Source organism: Diadema antillarum, unplaced genomic scaffold (genome assembly GCF_040938485.1).
Source record: "Diadema antillarum isolate AM-2024a unplaced genomic scaffold, OU_Dant_1.0 scf00000022, whole genome shotgun sequence".
In the NCBI taxonomy this organism is placed as follows: Eukaryota; Metazoa; Echinodermata; class Echinoidea; order Diadematoida; family Diadematidae; genus Diadema; species Diadema antillarum.
This window is the reverse complement of record NW_027270911.1, coordinates 2,293,187-2,311,635: the sequence shown is the minus strand read 5'-3', so window position 1 is coordinate 2,311,635 and position 18,449 is coordinate 2,293,187. Positions and strand designations below refer to the sequence as shown.

Below are 18,449 nucleotides of genomic sequence, written 5' to 3'. Positions count from 1 at the left end.
TGGTTATATTTCTGGAATTTCATATTAACTGAGTTGTCGCAAGCTTGTGTAATAAGTTAATCGCAAAATATTCATGAGACCATCTCTCCGTATTTTCCCATGACATGGCGCGCCTTGCTATGCCGTTGCAAGAATCCTAAATTTAGTGCTGTTTCAGGGAAAGTGCCACTCGATGAGGACAAACATTCCCTTAATGGATTGGTTAATGTTATGTTTATGAAGTTTGCAATGATACAGTGCCCTTCAGGCCCTTGTCAACATAGCTACGCAACCTTCTCAGTAAAATTTAGGTTTGGTAGCAGACACAGTTTAACATTTTCTGCTCTGTACAGGCAGTGAAGCAGTACTGGGATTGTCACCATCATAATGACATATATTAACCTAAGTGTTGGGGAATAATTTCCCTTCTCAAGATCGAATAGAAAGTTTAATTGATGGACATGTTCTGTGAACGAAATGATCGCAACTCTATGTATGTATGGAATTTAGCGTACCAAGTTTATACAAAATGCATCGCAAATTGCTGCTAAACCAGGATGGGGTGGCACGCTCATGTTTACGAGCGCAGGCACTTTGGCATGTTCCTGCAATTTGCTTACAGTCAGCCATTGGTCTATACCATTAGATCTTGGCACATCATAATTGGACGGTTCACTAATGCCATGTTTTTGTAGGTAATGACTAGTCTTGTAAAAGCATCCATGTTCCACTCGTTTGCCTGTCTGATGAAAACTTTCTTTCTGGAGTCAACTCTGTTTTTATTCATCTTATTATGCCTCTAAATTGATCTGACATCTGGGAAATCTGGCGAATCGTGTTCTTGCGGTGCATTGTTGGATGATAGCACATTTTCTCTTCACCCTTTCTTCCGCAGAATATCGTACTGTACAGCGGACAAAAACAACGAAAAGGTCTTCGGCTTCATCTCCTGTCATTTCAGAACAGAAGTCCTTGAGTGCCACGCCTATCTCTGTGGCAAGCGAAAAGTGGTAAGCGGCCACGATCCGGTATAATTTCATTCTGTATGTTTTTACAGTTCCATAGTATTTCTTCACATTTAGTGCTTCACATTAAAATCTGTGAAGCGCTGTGATACATGTTCACTTGTTGCAAGAGCACAATGTTCATTGTAAGTACCCAAATTGTATTGTATTGTATTGTAGTGCGCACACAGATTCCGAAAACAAGGTAAATTGATAGAATCGTAGGTGGATGGGCATATATGGATTGACAGATTATGTGACAGAAGATAGGTAGAAAGATAGATAGATCCAATAGATAGATAGATAGATAGATAGATAGATAGATAGATAGATAGATAGATAGATACATGTAGATAGATAGATAGATAGAATATAGGAAGTTAGAAACATAGCGAGATAATGCACTGGGTATATTAAGTAGGTACAATTGTAGGAAGCTGACAACATTGTATGATTGATAAAGTGGCTGGTATAGATTACTAGATGGACTGACAAACAGACCGACAAGCAGAAGTATGGAATAAGTGCAATATGCACGTTTAGTGATCATTTTTCCGTGTGTGTGTGTGTCCAAGTATCATTGTAATGGATATTGAAAGAGCAGACCGACACATTAGATGCGTTTCCAAATTGCTCGCGTCATCTCCGAGGACGCAGCCATGCGCAGCTTTAATCATTGGCCGTCTCGACCCATCACACGAACGCGTTTCGCAAGGATCCCGTCTGGCTCGTAATCATTGGCTACGACGGGGTCTGCGGCTCGCATTTCATGACCTTTTGATGACGCTTCAAAAATGGGTTGCAATGTAGCCTGTCATCATGTACCCAATATTTTAGTCCTCAATCATAGCAGTGACACATTTTGATAGTTCTTCCCTTAGCCTCTCAATAACTTTTGGGGCATTTTGTACTTTCTTGGTAGTCAATATTTTAGTATAAGATTGGCATAGTGTGTATAAATATTTTTTTCGTATTTTCATTACACTACCTCCCTTTGTTGGTAGCTTTGGGAAGTTAAAGACAAAGCACTACATTAAATTAACTTACATCGTCTTTTTCTCCTAAAATGCTGAAGATGTCTGGGAGTCAAATCCGACCAATCTAATCAAGCCTAATATTATATGCATCTAGAAGCAAACCCCCAAAACAAAGACACTTCCTTTAAAATACAACGTAGCTATCATTCATCCTGCCTGCTTTACAATGTATAAGGATGTACGTGCAGCAACAGTATATTTGGTGGGCTACACAAGTTTAAAAGACGTGATCCGAAACCAGATTGTTTGGATTACTCATGTGACCTGCTAATAAAGACAACATGTCTGGGCGAGAAGACGACCGTGTAACAAAATTCAAAGTCAGAAGAAAACCTTGTCTGCTGATAAATTACTTGTTCTGCAATTTGTCAGGAAACAGGGTTTTAGTTTGTTGGTCGCTAAGGTAAAAAAAAATCAATGAATGTCCTTAAATGTCCTCCTTCCATTAAGAAGGTCCTTCCGTGCATTATCTTTCTAAGCTATGTACACGTATGTTGCTTATCTCAATCATTGCCCCGGCGACGATACACTTGCAGTTTAATGCCCTACAGAAGGTAACGTCTGGTACAAAAACCATAATATTTACTAGGGTCATATCGCTACCCTTGTTTACATCCATGTGCACACTGTGGAATCAACATCCACAGAGTTCAAGGTGAGCTTTACTTCTCGGGTTCTACGTCACACCAGTTGCCGACGTCACACCAGTTAATAAAGCTAAAGAGTAAAATCATCATTAATGTAGTCTCTATTAATTGATGTGCTTACCAGTACTTCTTGAAACATTATAAGTAGTAAACTTGATAGCAGCCATATGAATGCAGACAGTAGCGTCTTTAGTGATATAGCTTTAAATGGCAATGTTAAGTTTTTATGTGTGATTGCTCATAATTTGAAAGCCATTAGTAGTGGCTAATGCGATGGCTGATCTTTGCTGTGTGATGGTTTTGCTTTCAACCCTTCAAGTCGTTAACTCTTTATATGCCACATTCCCATGCTCGACTCAAGTCGACGGCGTGCCAAGTTCGCATAGTTTGCTCAAACGCACAAACACGCCCAAACCGATCCGATGTAAATCACTAAATGCCACAGTACAATGAAAGCTTTGCACGCGATTCTGATCCTTTCACAACTTGCATTGTGTGGTGATTGAATATCAAGCAGTGTTCCCTATTAAATTTTTGTGTAAATTCCCAGTTTCTTTTGTTGTTTTGTGTGCAAAATTCATGCCTGTACAATAATAGTTACTGGTTATTTGTAAAATAATAGTCATTATATTTTGGATGATTTATATCGTAGCAAAGCTTGGAGTTTTTTCTACATTTTTGCTCATTGCATGTCCAGCATGACAAAATTGATTAAAAGTTGCATGGATTTGAAAAGCAGAATGTTTTCCAAAAGCGTGCTTGCAGTTCAGTCTCAGAATAATGTGGCACATGGGGGGTTTACACTGTAGCACATGAAGAGTTTTAAAAAAAAGGGGGAATTTTACTGCAGAACTTATAATCTTTCTATCATTTAATTGGCACCTGAAATTCGCTGCATATATCTTTCATTAGAGAAATATTGTTTTTTACCGACTTTACTTGACTAGAATACACTTCGTAGGTTGGGTAGTATTCCCCATATCCATGGATGATGTCCTTCCAGCGTTCTCTTTTCTCCTTTATATTCGCTATGTTCTTTGTGTCATGGAGTAGATTTGTACAAGCTTCATAAAGATGATTAATATCTGTACTGACTCAGAAAGAAACTTTAAAGAAATTTACCAAATTGAGAGACAAGAACTTTACCGGTAATCACATTTTGAGTAGGGCTTTACATACAGTACGTGTGCACGCAGTGTCTGTTACTGTAAAAGGCTTGAAGCACTTATGCGCATTCCAAAATTTACAACAGTACTTTAACCCTGTCACAACTAGACTGCTCAATGGTTGATTCCGTGACAAGTTAGCAAGTCGCTCATTCCTGGAACATGTCTGTGTTTTCTGATGGGATTTTTGTTCAGGATTATTAAGAAATTACACACAGAAAACACAGAAAAGTTTCTGCTCTGTTTCATAAATGCACAAGAAATTTGTATTTTTTTAAAGGAAAGAGTAATTCAAGTCGCAGCGGGCAAGACCAAGTAGTAAAATAAATGTGTGTGTGTGTGTGGGGGGGGGGGGGTTGAGGCTATTCTCTAAATGACATTCACAGAGCAGATAAAGGACAGAATCGGAGATTGAAAAGGCAATGTGTGCTTGCCGACATGTGACACTACTGAACGCTTTGACAGGCCCTCCTCAAGTGACTCAGAGACAACTCAAAGATAACAGGTGCATCGTTGTACTCACAGGAACAAATTTGGCTTTCGCACAGATCTTCCCTCCTCATAGTAGAAGTGTATAAATAGTTATGTGTGCATTGATAGCTTTTCATTAAGATTTTAACTGTGCTGTCCACTTCCTGTTGGGTGTCTTGTAATGAGATATTCCATGTGTGCAGAGAATGAAGTAATCTATTTCGCATGAAGTAAGTAAGTACAAGGGGAAGGAGACGAGGTATGGTGCTCTAAAATCTCAAAGAAAGGGCAGGAAATTCCTGTGTACTCTTTATCACTGCTTTTCTTATATGTGACAGGGTATGGCCCCAGTATTGGATTTCAAAGATACTTGTGTAGTGCTTTGGCTGCTTTGTACATTTACAAAACACAACAACACATAAAGCAAACATATGGATAAAGAGTCAATCCTCTTCAACGCACTTGAATTAAAACTATCTGTTCAATACTTTGATGATAATAATTTAGATAGTGTTGATTATGATTAAGTTTATGGAAGGTGTGGGGATACAAGGTTAGTTTATCATGATTGCATTTAAACAATATGCACTCTCTATTAAACAAGTGGTAAAACTATTTCCGACTTGAGTCAAATGCAAATGCTTATCAATCTTAATACAAGGATCGGAAGCTTCTCACTTTGATGGGGTTATGCAATACACGCGCACTCATACACATACGATTGTACCTGTACACATACATGCACAAAAATGGCCCTGTGTTGCTGTTGAAAAAAAAAAAAAATGATAACTTTGAAATCATGAGCATCAAGATGAGTAAAATTCTCTTGATCTCATGATCTCACGTCACGATACATACCTTTTTTTTTCTCTCTTTGGGAATCTACATAGTCCTCATTCATTCATTAACCTCAAATGTATTTCAAGTTGAATGAAATACTTTGACAAAAATGTTGTCAAACACAAAGGGTTTGACATTACCATAAAAGACTATCACTAGTTTTGTTCATTGATGTATTCTTGTCCTTGCAAAATGTAGCAGATTTGTATCATTATGATCGCCCCTTCCCTTCTAGAAGCATTTTTACTCAGTAACTCTCACTTATTCTCACTTTCTCCCGTACCACAGGCGGAGGCACTGACCTTGACAGTAGCGCAGGCCTTCAACATCGCCTACGACAACTGGAAGAAGTGCCGGACGGACAAGACGAGCACCGGTTCGAACGAGGAGAGAGAGGACAGCACGTCGGATGACTTGAGCGAATTTTCGTTGTCGGAGACAGGTGGGTGTCGCCATTGCTTTTGGGGGGGCGGGGTCGGCCTGTTTCAAGAATCACTGTGTTTATATGTTTCCTGTGTTTTACATGTTTTCTACAATGAACATGAGCATTTTAGCATTTGTTCATTACAGTGCACTCCCGTTTTAACGAACGCAGTTATAACAAAATTCAGATTACAACAAAGTAAAAGTTCAGGTCACAACATTATCCACTCTATGTATTTTTATTGTTTATTTGTTTGCATATAACGAAATTTCGACATAACAAAAGAAAATTGCTGGTCCCAAGGACTTCTTTAAAACGGGAGTCGGCTGTATACATGAAGGACACCTCTTGGCATATGACATGTATCACAACCCATTATATTGTCAAAATTTGTATGATCCATATACAGACTGGAAGTATCAAGGCTATCTTGGTGAATTCTGAGTGCCTCAGATATTCTCCAGAAAACTCTCAATCATCAATTATTTCATAACCCAGATGTATTGATTCAAAGAGATCACAATGGAGATACTGTAGCTCTCGGTGTCAGAGAAAAGTATTTAGCAATTCTGTCATGTTGTATTGATTCTCGTCTTTTATTACACCTCTCAAAAGCACTGTCACTATTAAACTCACTTCATTATTGCCCCATACCTCATATTGTGCTGCAGGATCACCACACAGAAAATCAGCCCCTCAAGCCATTCCAGGATGCACCCCAGATTCCACCCCTTCGTCACTAAATGGTTCCAGCCAGGGCTACTGGTCATCTGGTGCTTCTCCACTCACGCCACCCACGTTACAGCCCCCTCCAAAACCCACAAAGGGTGAGTTCTTACTCCCGCCATCTTCTTCTGGGGCGCATTCCCTGTGGTGTTGTAGCAAGAAGCACTGGGTACCACAGTAGATGGGACTTGCCAACCTTTGACCATGTGATGTCAGATTTGTGCTCAGTTTTCTTAGGTGTCCATTTAGGCTCCCTCAAGAAGTGCCAGGAAGGGGATATTTAGGCACCGATACACATACAAATGCAGCTACAGCACCAATGGATTCACTGGATTAAATGTCTTATTAATCAGTAACCACAGACCTTCACAGACAGTGAATACAAGACAACATAAGATGGCCGGGTTGCCACGAAAACAGGGCAATACCCATATGCCTGGTGAAGATTTTAGTAGAAAGAATAAAATCATGGGCTAAAACAATTCAGATATGGTTCAGTTTTGTCGTGGTTTTACAGCGCACTCCCGTTATAATGAACAAAGTTATATCTCTTTATCCAAAAGGAGATCACACAATGGAACACGGGAATGGACTAATCAGTTTGTTCAGATAAGACATTATGGCCCGAATTCACAAAGGTGGTACAATCTTGACCATGGTTTAAACCATGGACAAAGACCATTGAGTGCCAAGTGTTGCGTGGAGTATTTCGTGACGAAATCAGTCATTTAATTACAGAATAATCGTTTCGTTGACAAAAGTAATCATTTCATTGACAAAAATTTAAACCATGGACAAGATTGTACCACCTTCATGAATTTGGGCCTATGTGCTTATTACAAAAGTCGGAATGCTCATAATCCATACAAAGGTCTTGCGACAAGTGGCTGCTTGGGTTAACTTCCTTGTAGGATCACGAAGCAGTCAAATTCTTAGAAAGATAGTGATATATTTTCTTGAAAAGTCTTCCAAGTAAGCCTCACTACCTAACATGAAGCTTGACTACATCACATACAAGGAGATCTTTGAGTGACAGCACAAAAATGTGACGTGGAGAAAGAGGGGGGGGATAGATTCTCAGTAATTTGTTTTCCTTTATCTGCTTTTGTGTGCCTCCGCCGCAAGAGGTACAGGGGGGTTATTATTATGAATGATCCGACTCTTGGTGTCTGCCTCCCCGCCTTGACTCATCAAATTGACGATGACGCGAACGACTCCATGCCCTTCCTGTGCCCCCGCGTGTCAACAAAAACCCCACGGGGCGTCTGCGACGAGAGTGACCTTCGTGTATTTTTGGTCGCCAACCCCCCGCCCCCTATCTGGCCTGTTTCTGAAGTCTATTCTTAGCAGTGTCCTCCAGCAGAATGGTGTCCTCTGCTTAAAGTGGCTCTGCCGACACTTCCGGCATCAGAAGTATGCAGAAACCATATGCATTCTTTCATTAACCCTCTACGTGCCACCTTGATTTCTTACCCATAGTTCTGTATGTGAAATTTTTGCACATTTGACCCATTGACACAGGAAGGGTTAAAGAGTGAGAGAGGTGATGGTTATTGCAGCTGATTAATAATTTGCCCTTTATCGCTGCAAATACATAAGGGTCAATCCACGTCAAATCAACCAATTTTCAGACAATTTGTAACCCGACCCCCTTCAATTTTTTTAAAACTCGCACCAAATGTGCCCCCAAGTGTCTGACGGAAGATTCTGAAATATTTTGCCCCAAGGTCAAACGGTTGCTAAGATACAGCCTCCCTTAGCAACCAATGCGTGGCCGAATAACTGAGTTTAAATAAAATTTGCTATTTTTGATTGCCTGCTGCAGCCAGGTTAGATGAGATACATTGCTTATTTTCTGTAAATTGGAAGAACTTTATGACCTTAACATGCACAATATATTATGGCGCGGATCTGACAATCCGTTATTGCGCAAGAGGTCACCGAAAATGGTGTTAAGCGCCAAAGTTAATGTTTTCGGGTGCATGTTTGGAAGCTGATAACTTCAAAATTCAATTAGCTGAGATCCCAATATTATGCATATTTGGAGACTCTCACTTGTTCTACACACCTACTAAAAATCGGCCAAAAAGTTATGTGTCGTTTTCTTGAAGGGCGCCCTCAAAGTTGGATTTTTTCAAAAAGTCGTCAAGTTCAAGGTCACAAATCACCGCTCGTCCCATCGAGGAGTGACACCAATTTTTGTGTATTGATAGACATTTACCTATATTTTCATTGGTTACCAAAAAACTTTTGTAACCGGAATGTTTAATAGCTGGTTTACACATTCGAAAATGGTCGCAAACACCCCAAAATCATCGTAAAATGACACCTGGGGTTTTCAGCACATTTCAAATTGTGATAAATCAGAGATGAAGTGCCAAGACACAATGGTATCTTCTGGGATGATAGTCTGTAATTAGTACCAAAAGGACATACATCACAAATTGTTTTGTCTTATTGGCAATGACCTTGAAAACGTAGCTGAAAACTGCAAAAAACAATAAATCGGTCAATTTTCCGTAGCCATAATGGTGTTAAAGCGTGTTTACACTGACTTTCAGTTGTGTGCCATTTCAGTACTCTTGGTGACTTTACGCTGAAAACTGCTAATCATGTTCCATTTTTATTCTATTTTAAGCTACAAATGATATTTCAGGTCATCTTTAGATCTTTTGACCTTGACATTGTTCTGAAAATAGCTGTAAATTCCTTAATATTAGCATATTCCCAACACACAAGATTTAACCATATTTCGAAATTAATATTTCTCTCAGACATAATGCCTGATCATATTTAAATTTACAGTACTTGTAGTCTGTAATGAGTATTTAGAGGATCTGGGATTAATTTGATTTGTATGATATGACAGTGACCTTGAAAATACAGCTGAAAAACATAAAATCAATAATTGTTCAAATTTCCAATTATTATTATAGGGTGTCTGCACCGACTTTGAATAAATTGTACGTCATTTTAACATTACTGATGAATTATAGCTGATAATTACAAATCATGTTCCCTTTTTTTTCCATTTTGAGCTACAAATCGTATCAAAAGTCACATCCATATCTTTTGACCTTGACATTATTCTAAAAATAGCCATAATGCCTTAAAATGAGCATATTCACAACACACATGAGCATTACAGCACATAATTTCAATATTGATTTTTTTCACAGACAGAATGCCTGATCTTGTTGATATTTGCAGTATTGGTAGTCTGTAATGGATACTTTGAGGATCAGATTCTGTAATGGTCAATGCACACACGTGCAGTAGTTTCCAATTTATCCAGGTTGTACAACCGATGTAGGCCTATAGATAATGCATGCACATTATTATCTCCATTAACATTTTAGCCAGAAACCTACAATGATCAAAACAAACAAATTTCAAGACTATTGGGTACTTCCATCCTATGAATGTCATTGACATAGATTTTCTGGTTCTGAATTTCACACACTCAGCATTCTGTCTGTGAAAAAAAAAAAAAATCAATTTTGAAATGTGCTGTAAAGATCAAGTGTCGTGAATATGCTCATTTCAAGGCATTTATGGCTACTTTTAGAATTCTGTCAAGGTCAAATGATATGAATATGACTTTTGATACTATTTGTAGCTCAAAATGGAAAAAAAAAGGAACATGATTTGCAATTATCAGTTACTCATCGTTAATATTAAAATGACATACTATTCAAAGTCGGTGCAAACACCCTATAATTATTGGAGATTTGAACAATTATTGATTTTATGTTTTTCAGCTGTATTTTCAAGGTCATTGTCATATTAGACAAATAAATTAATCCCAGATCCTCTAAATACTCATTACAGACTACAAGTACTGTAAATTTAAATATGATCAGGCATTATGTCTGAGAGAAATATTAATTTCGAAATATGGTTAAATCTTGTGTGTTGGGAATATGCTAATATTAAGGAATTTACAGCTATTTTCAGAACAATGTCAAGGTCAAAAGATCTAAAGATGACCTGAAATATTATTTGTAGCTTAAAATAGAATAAAAATGGAACATGATTAGCAGTTTTCAGCGTAAAGTCACAGAGAGTACTGAAATGGCACACAACTGAAAGTCAGTGTAAACACGCTTTAACACCATTATGGCTACGGAAAATTGACCGATTTATTGTTTTTTGCAGTTTTCAGCTACATTTTCAAGGTCATTGCCAATAAGACAAAACAATTTGTGATGTATGTCCTTTTGGTACTAGTTACAGACTATCATCACAGAAGATACCATTGTGTCCTGGCACTTCATCTCTGATTTATCACAATTTGAAATGTGCTGAAAACCCCAGGTGTCATTTTACGTTGATTTTGGGGGTGTTTATGACCATTTTCGAATGCGTAAACCAGCTATTAGACATTCTGGTTACAAAAGTTTTTTGGTAACCAATGAAAATATAGGTAAATGTCTATCAATACACAAAAATTGGTGTCACTCCTTGATGGGACGAGGGGTGATTTGTGACCTTGAACTTGGCGACTTTTTGAAAAAATCCAACTTTGAGGGCGCCCTTCAAGAAAACGACGCATACTTTTTGGCCGATATTTGGTAGGTGTGTAGAGCAAGTGAGAGTCTCCAAGTACGCATAATATTGGGGTCTCAGCTAATTGAATTTTGAAGTTATCAGCTTCCAAACATGCACCTGAAAACAAGAACTTTGAAGCTTAACACCATTTTCGGTGACCTCTTGCGCAATAACGGATTGTCAGATCCACGCCATAATATATTGTGCATGTTAAGGTCATAAAGTTCTTCCAATTTACAGAAAATAAGCAATGTATCTCATCTAACCTGGCTGCAGCAGGCAATCAAAAATAGCAAATTTTATTTAAACTCAGTTATTCGGCCACGCATTGGTTGCTAAGGGAGGCTGTATCTTAGCAACCGTTTGACCTTGGGGCAAAATATTTCAGAATCTTCCGTCAGACACTTGGGGGCACATTTGGTGAGAGTTTAAAGAAAATTGAAGGGGGTCGGGTTAACAGCATTGGTTGATTTGACGTGGATTGACCCATAATGATTTGTTCAGTGTTTTTGAGCAGTACTATGATCAAAATCATGGGCACACAAACGACAAAGAAATACTGAATATTTGGTGTTTATCTGCGTCAATGATGGGCAGTGTGTCAGTCTGTTCCAGTGAAAAGTAGCTCGATCATTGATTTGAGGGGAATACAATACAATACAATACAATACAATACAAAACAATACAATAAGATATGATACAATACAATACAATACAAAACAATACAATAAGATATGATACAATACAATACAATACAATATGGTACGGTACGATACGATACGATATGATACGATACAATACGATACGATACCACATAGTTACTTGTGTAGCGCTCTTACCAGGGGAAGGTTAGTTTTGCTATTGTACGAAGAATTACGATATGTATCATGGACATAAAGCACATTTTGATTGGCTTTTTGTTTGTTTTATCATACATTATTATGCATCGCTTCAACATGAGACCGACATGCACTTTAACGTATACGAGGCTGATTTTCATTTCTGATTCTTCCCTGTCAGTATTAACAGTCTCATTCGACACACCGCTGATATCCTCGTCCGCCCCGCCCTCGTCGACGATGACCAATCACAGGCTAGAGAAGCATCGGCCCCCACCGCTGGTGTTCAATGGCAACGGCCACCACCACCACCACCACAATCCGGTGGACAGCAACAAGCAAGTAGACCAGGTTGCCACCTCGCTGACAGAAATGGTAAGGAATCAGGCCAGAGTGAATCACAAAGCTGTAAAGCAGGAACACACTACGATGTGTGGGAGTCTTGCATTCTATCACACTTGGGACTGAGGATTAACATTTAAAATCTGACTTCCAGTATTTTGTTCCCCTATTGCCATGGGTAATAGGTTGCAAATGTGGATGCTTTCCTGTAAACTAAAGTATTGCACTGGGCCAGTGTCAGGTATGCTTTCTTTGTTCATGATGTCGTAGACAGAGGTACTTCTGCAAAATTTTTAAAATATCCATGCACAAATATTCTCGTCATTAGTTTCTCATTATTTTATCTATGGTGCTCTGAATTACTGAAGATTTGAATGGTGTAATTAAAGGTAGATGGGGGGGGGGGGATTTGGGGGGAAGGTATGTTAAGGTAAGGGTTTGTGCCAACACCTTACTGATTAGGATGTTGACAGGGAATTTGTGAATGTCGAAGAAGAACACAAGAGAAGTCTGCCAAAAATGTAGGGTCCTTGAATTGTAGACATCTTCTGAGAGTACGTGTGTATGTGGGGGAGGGGGGGGGAGGGGGGGGAGAGGAGGGGGAGCTTAGGGTTAGGGGGTTGGAGTTGGCACACATTCAAGAAGGGGGATTAAGATGGCGGGTGATTCATTGATTCATTGTCGGGGCGGCGCAGGCCGACTGGCGCCAAGCCAATGCCGAGTGGTGCCTGTGTGTTTTGAGAGTGTGCGTCTGACGCAATCAATAGAGTCGACGCAGGATGTGGAACTAAATACTTCCGCTCGTTGGCCATGTTGGGTTCCAAGAGGGGGAAAATGAATTAATGAATTCTGGAGAGACCCATTCTCAGTGGATCTCCCCTCAAAGTTGATGTAATCTCCATTTATGGTAAAGAGGACTTGCTGAAGGAAAGAATCATTCAGATGTGTTCGACCCTCTCATTACTCCTAGAATTGTTTTTAAAGAGTTAATCTTTAAAAGTTGGGAACTGCAGTGAAATAGCTGAATCAGAGAAAACATCAAATTCATCATCTTAGTCACAGAGTTCTGTCTAGTTCGTGCACTTCCACTTTTTTTGGATTTGCATCAATCAGGTGATTTGGTCAGGGGAGAAGTCATCTATTGCATGTCTCAATCTAGACGTAATATTACAAGAAGCAAGCCGGGAGAAGCATTGAATCCCTTTTCCATTAAGAAAAAAAAAACCAAACTAACAAAGACAAAAAAATAAAAAAAAATAAAAAAAAAACCTACTTGCACCAGTTGCAAGCAACTTCCAATACTTGTAGCAACTTTGGAGACAGCCAGACAACAGCTTATCAACTGTTGGTAGTTTAAAGGGATGGTACAGTATTGGTAGAGATGAGAATTGGGCTTTTTAACTTTTTGCGAGATACCAAGAAAACACTTATGATATAGTACAGAGCATACCATTTTAAGAGGAATCCAAAGTTTATTTGATGAAAATCGGGTTTGGAATGACTGAAACATCCAAAAACAAAGTAAACCAAAGCGATCGTAATAAAGTGTGGGTCTCACACTTTATTAGAATCGCTCTTTTTTGGATATCTCAGCCATTTCAAAACCAATTTTTATCAAATAAACGTTGAATTCCTCATAGAATTATGTATGCTCTTTCATATTTCATAAGAGGTTTCTCATTATCTCACCAAAAAATGTTAGAAACCTGAAATTAGGTATCACCCAAAACTATGCGATCCCTTTAATTGTGTCTCTAGTAAACTGCAGTGATTTTTACTTATCACAATGGTGGTTACACTAAACAAAGTTCAGAAAATGAAATCTTCTGCAGGGAAGATTTTCATGATTTCTTTTTTATTGGGGGGGGGGGGGGGAAGGGGACAAATCAAGATTTAGTCTCATAAGAAATGTGAAAAATAATACCTGGCCAAAAGGACATCTATGTTTAGAATTTATGCAGTTAGATTGCTGTTTTGCCAGAAAAAACAAACAAACTAAAGACAAGCAAACAACCCTAAACTATAAAACAAAACAAAACAAGAAAGCACTGAATTACTGTATACTCTGTGTGGAAAACATTTACATGAATCATTCAGAATCAGATAATCTGTGTATTGCATCCATTTTTGTCTTATTTATTTAATTTCAGAATCTTGGAGGAGAAGTGGACCTAGATGACTGCTTTTCAAAGTAAGTTTACAGTTAAAATTATTTCTTTTTGTCATTTATAGTTTTTTAAAGGGAAAATTTTGTGAAGAAATAACATTCTTTCAATACAAGTGAGCCAGAGCCATGAACGATAGATTTGTTTGTTACACTACCACATTCCTCAGGTTAGAAGTGTTTCATTTCTCTAATTAAAGTAAAACAAGGAATGTTTGCGTGCATTTTAATTTCGCGAGAGCCAAGATTTGCAAAAATTTCATGTGTCGAAAAAGGTCATTGCTCCAATCCCTGAAAATTTCATGTCGTGAAATCTTGCTTTATGGTAGAGGAGAGACCAAGAGCTTGTGCGTGCTCTACTAATTGTCATGAACAACTTGGTGAATGTTGACATATTCATCCTTACTGGTCGATGTCACTTCACTTTATCATTTTACTTCCAGCTGCATGTGCAGAGGCTTTGTAAAAAACAAAAAGCTGACTCTGCTGAGCAGCAAAGCGTTGAAAAAAATGGCCATAAGACTAAAACAAACAAACAAACAAACAAACAAGAAAGCAAAAAGCAATAGAGACACATTCGAGTGTCTGACTTATTATATTTATTAAAAAAATGTTAAAAGATCTTATGTGTGGGGATGTGCAAAAATTTTTGGGAATTCCACATGGAAACAAAAGAGAGCGAGGCAAGATTGAAACCGTTATTAGTGTCAAATATGTACATAAGCCTAATTCCTTGGGTTACGCTGATCTTGTATTGCATATGATAGGAGGAAATAACCGTGCATGAGATACTGACTAAATTCCTCGTCTGAATAACAGCAAAAAAACAAAAAACAAAACGAAATAAATGACAAAAATCAGTTGTCATTTCACTTGGCACAGCAAAGCTAGTATCAGACTTGGGGTACTGCAAACTAGGAAATACTGGCTTGTTCTAATCTCTCTTTATGTAATGCCTGTTTGGTCTCGTCCAACATGTTCTCATCCTGTGTAGATGAATGGGTTCACATTCAGTTGTAATGGTGTTAGACGATCTGGGAATTAGACCAACTTGTACTAGACCAAGTGACTATACACCCTGTATATCTACTTGTCTGCTTGCCCAGGGCAAATAAAACTCATTTGCTGGGCAAGTAAGTTTAAAAAGGCCCTCGTCTGGTGCAAATGTAGGGTCCCTTGCCTAAAGACATACTTAACTTGGGTAAGAAGGAGAAATATTGTTAGTGATGCCACTTGACTGTTAACCCTTTTTGTGGCTAGATCTTGAACAGTGTGTATAGGGCTATGGGTTTTTCTGTTGCAATTGGCACTCAAAAGCATGCAAAAGATTGAAGCAAGACCACCCTCATCACTCACACCAGCACTCTCTCTACTGTCCTCTCCTCTTACAGATTGGCTGAGAGCCGGTCCAACCCGGGACTCCTAGACATCAACGTGAGGAGATCGCAGTTTGACGCCGACGTGATCGTCCACTTCTCGGGCACGGACAAGGACCGCCAGGTGCTGCTGGAGTCGCAGTCGAAGGACAGCCTGTTCTTACGAGAGTCGCAGGACAACATCATCATGGGTGGACTTTGACCCCAAGCCTCCTGTTGACAGCAGAAGAAAATGATATGCTAAGAATGAATGAACCGCAAGTTGCCACTGAAGAATGAAAAAAAGTGGATTAAATTGTATAATGGACTCTAACCCGTTTTGGTTGTTAGCTGTTATTGTCTGGAAATAATTCAGGCAAAAGCAATATTTTTTTCCCTTTTCCATGACTATGTAAACATAAAGAGGATGCTCTTCATTAATAACTTGATCATGATATCCAAAGCATTACTTGTGCTCCCCGTTTGGGGACAGTAAGTATTGTCGTGCCTGCAAGTTTTTTTGCATGTCCAGCCGCCGCTCTCTTTTTGAGAGCTGGTACCATACTGGATCGGACTTCCACGCTCGTGAAACTGTATCTTTGCTTTGCATTGATATTCTGCCGTCTCTTGAGTTATATGGTGGTTGTGATCGTTCAGTCACTTAAAGGGGACACCACTACGAGCTGTAGATGTGGTAGTATGCTGGTCGCTTTCTGTTGCACCGGATTCCCTACGTAGTGGCCGCTCTGTTTCTATACCCAGGGCCACTCCTCCTCTGGACATATACCAGAGACTGTGCCGTCGCAACCCATGAGTTGCTGCACGAAGGTTGCCCAGAAGAAAGGTGGCTTGGCGTGGACTTCTGTTTATGCCACAGAATGTCAATAGAAACCTCTGCTATGAAACAAACAAAAAAAAAGAAAAAAAAAAGGAGCAGAAGTGACTGAAATTAGCATGAGGAAAGAAGGAAATGTGTAGTAAAGTTGGATGGCATTAAATGTCATCTCCATTGTCTTTACTTATGTATTTATTCTTTTACTTTTTTTTTCTTTTTTTTTGATTTGAGATGTGCGAGATAGTTTACCTTCTTGTTCTGGATGAAGTAAAAATTCCAACTCTGTAGTGTAGCAGTACAGGGAAAACCTGTTATAACGAGTTCGCTTACAATGAGGTATCGTTTGTAACGAGGTGAATTTAGCAATGGTCCCAGCGCCCTCGTTATATCAGGGTTTCTCTGTATTTGCAGTATTTATTTTATGGGGACTTGCCTCTCTGTTTAAAGTATGACATACTTGCATGAAATTGTGTAATTGACGCGTCATCTGTCCCATTTTTTCTTTTTATGTATTTTAATGTATGATTATCATTTATAGATAAAAAGTATACAGAATATGAAAAATTTATATATATATATGTGGTGATTATGCTATATAATTAGTTATAAAGTTTGGTTCTCTTAAAACATGTGAGCGTTCATGTGGCACTTATTAGTAAATTTGTGGTTGCAATTTAAGATGATAATAGTTGATAAGACGGAGAACTCAACTCTGCCATTCTATGAAGAAGAAGTACATGTACTTTTGTAGGGACAGTCTTCACAAAAAAGGAATATGGCATTATTGAGGTGCGCCATGTGATACATGTTTGAATCTCCAGAAAGACTTGCGTCGTGATAATGTAAGTTAAAAAGGAGAAAAGATGCATGTGTAGGCACACAGGAAGGCTAGAGAAATTTGTTTCTGTTTTCCTGACTTAATTATGTAATCTGTTTTATTGGGAAACCATTCATAATTATTAAACCCACTTGTCACCTTGGGTATCTGGTGTATGTACAATGTCAATGATAGTTTAAGGATATTGGTTTTGAGGGGGTTAAGCAGTGGGAAATGAGAATGCGCCGATTCCATCAATATTACTTTGCGGTGCCATTCATTTTGAATTCATACTTTTGATCACATTGATATGATGTACTGTTTTAATGTCACTTCAAACATCAAACTGCAAAGGGGAGAGTTAAATATGTGTATTCAAGAAAACTCACATGCCCACCAAACCTGCCCAATGTAAGATCTTAATGTTAACGCTTGTATTCTTCCAAATCATTAATCATCATCACATTTCCTATGTGTGGTTTTGTGCTTTGAAATTACTTTGCCCAGAAAAAGTCTAATTGCTGTAGCGGACTGACAGTTTTTTCACCTTATATCTTTGTGTGTTTTTGGAGTGTAAAATTTACAAGGGTGGGAAAGAAATTTCAACATCTTTCATCAAACTTTTGTGTTTAGACCCTTATTCACCCCCCCCCCCCAACACACACACACACAGTGGAATATTCTTACAATATGATATGATCAACAAGTTTGATATCGAAGAACCCAAGTAATGTGTATGAAAATAAACTGCTGATGCTAAGTCATCACATTGATTTTCATGACCTAAACATGACTTTGTTGTCTCGTATTCAATTTGTGATACCTATCTAGTGTGTTTGTTTAGTGCAGTGCATATTCACAAGTCCTTGCCCCTCACTTATTTTTTTTTTTCTTCTGTCCAGATGATGATATGCGAAGATTTAAATTTAATTGTGATTCCAAACACACTAAAGCTGAGACTTCATTGCAGCTATACCTCATCCAGTCTGTTGTCACTGTCACGGCAAAGTTGATTTAAAAGAATTGTGTATGGAACGCTGTATAGTATTTCCAAAACGCATGTAACCTCTGCCTTTCTGTCCTCATACAAGTTCCCCCCCCCCCCCCATTTGCAAGCTCCACCCTCTTCACACCCCCTTTTAATTGTTGCTGTAAAACACCAACACTGCAATTTGATTTTCTCATTAATAATCAAATTTTCACCAAAGTTCATTTCTCTCTCTCTCTCTTTTTTTTTTTTTTTTTTAATAAC

The 18,449-nt window shown here is 38.6% G+C and overlaps 1 protein-coding gene across 1 annotated transcript in view; it reads left to right on the top strand.

Annotated features, from left to right (window-relative positions):
• Nucleotides 1–16,803, top strand: part of LOC139730442 (uncharacterized) — a 52,260-nt gene extending 35,457 nt beyond the window's left edge. Inside the window, exons 4-9 of the mRNA XM_071641285.1 lie at nucleotides 875–989; nucleotides 5,433–5,586; nucleotides 6,240–6,395; nucleotides 11,866–12,059; nucleotides 14,177–14,217; nucleotides 15,582–16,803. Coding sequence (XP_071497386.1) covers nucleotides 875–989; nucleotides 5,433–5,586; nucleotides 6,240–6,395; nucleotides 11,866–12,059; nucleotides 14,177–14,217; nucleotides 15,582–15,768 — 847 coding nt within the window. The 3' untranslated portion in view covers nucleotides 15,769–16,803. The remainder of the gene's footprint in view (nucleotides 1–874; nucleotides 990–5,432; nucleotides 5,587–6,239; nucleotides 6,396–11,865; nucleotides 12,060–14,176; nucleotides 14,218–15,581) is intronic.
• Nucleotides 16,804–18,449: the final 1,646 nt, after the last annotated feature.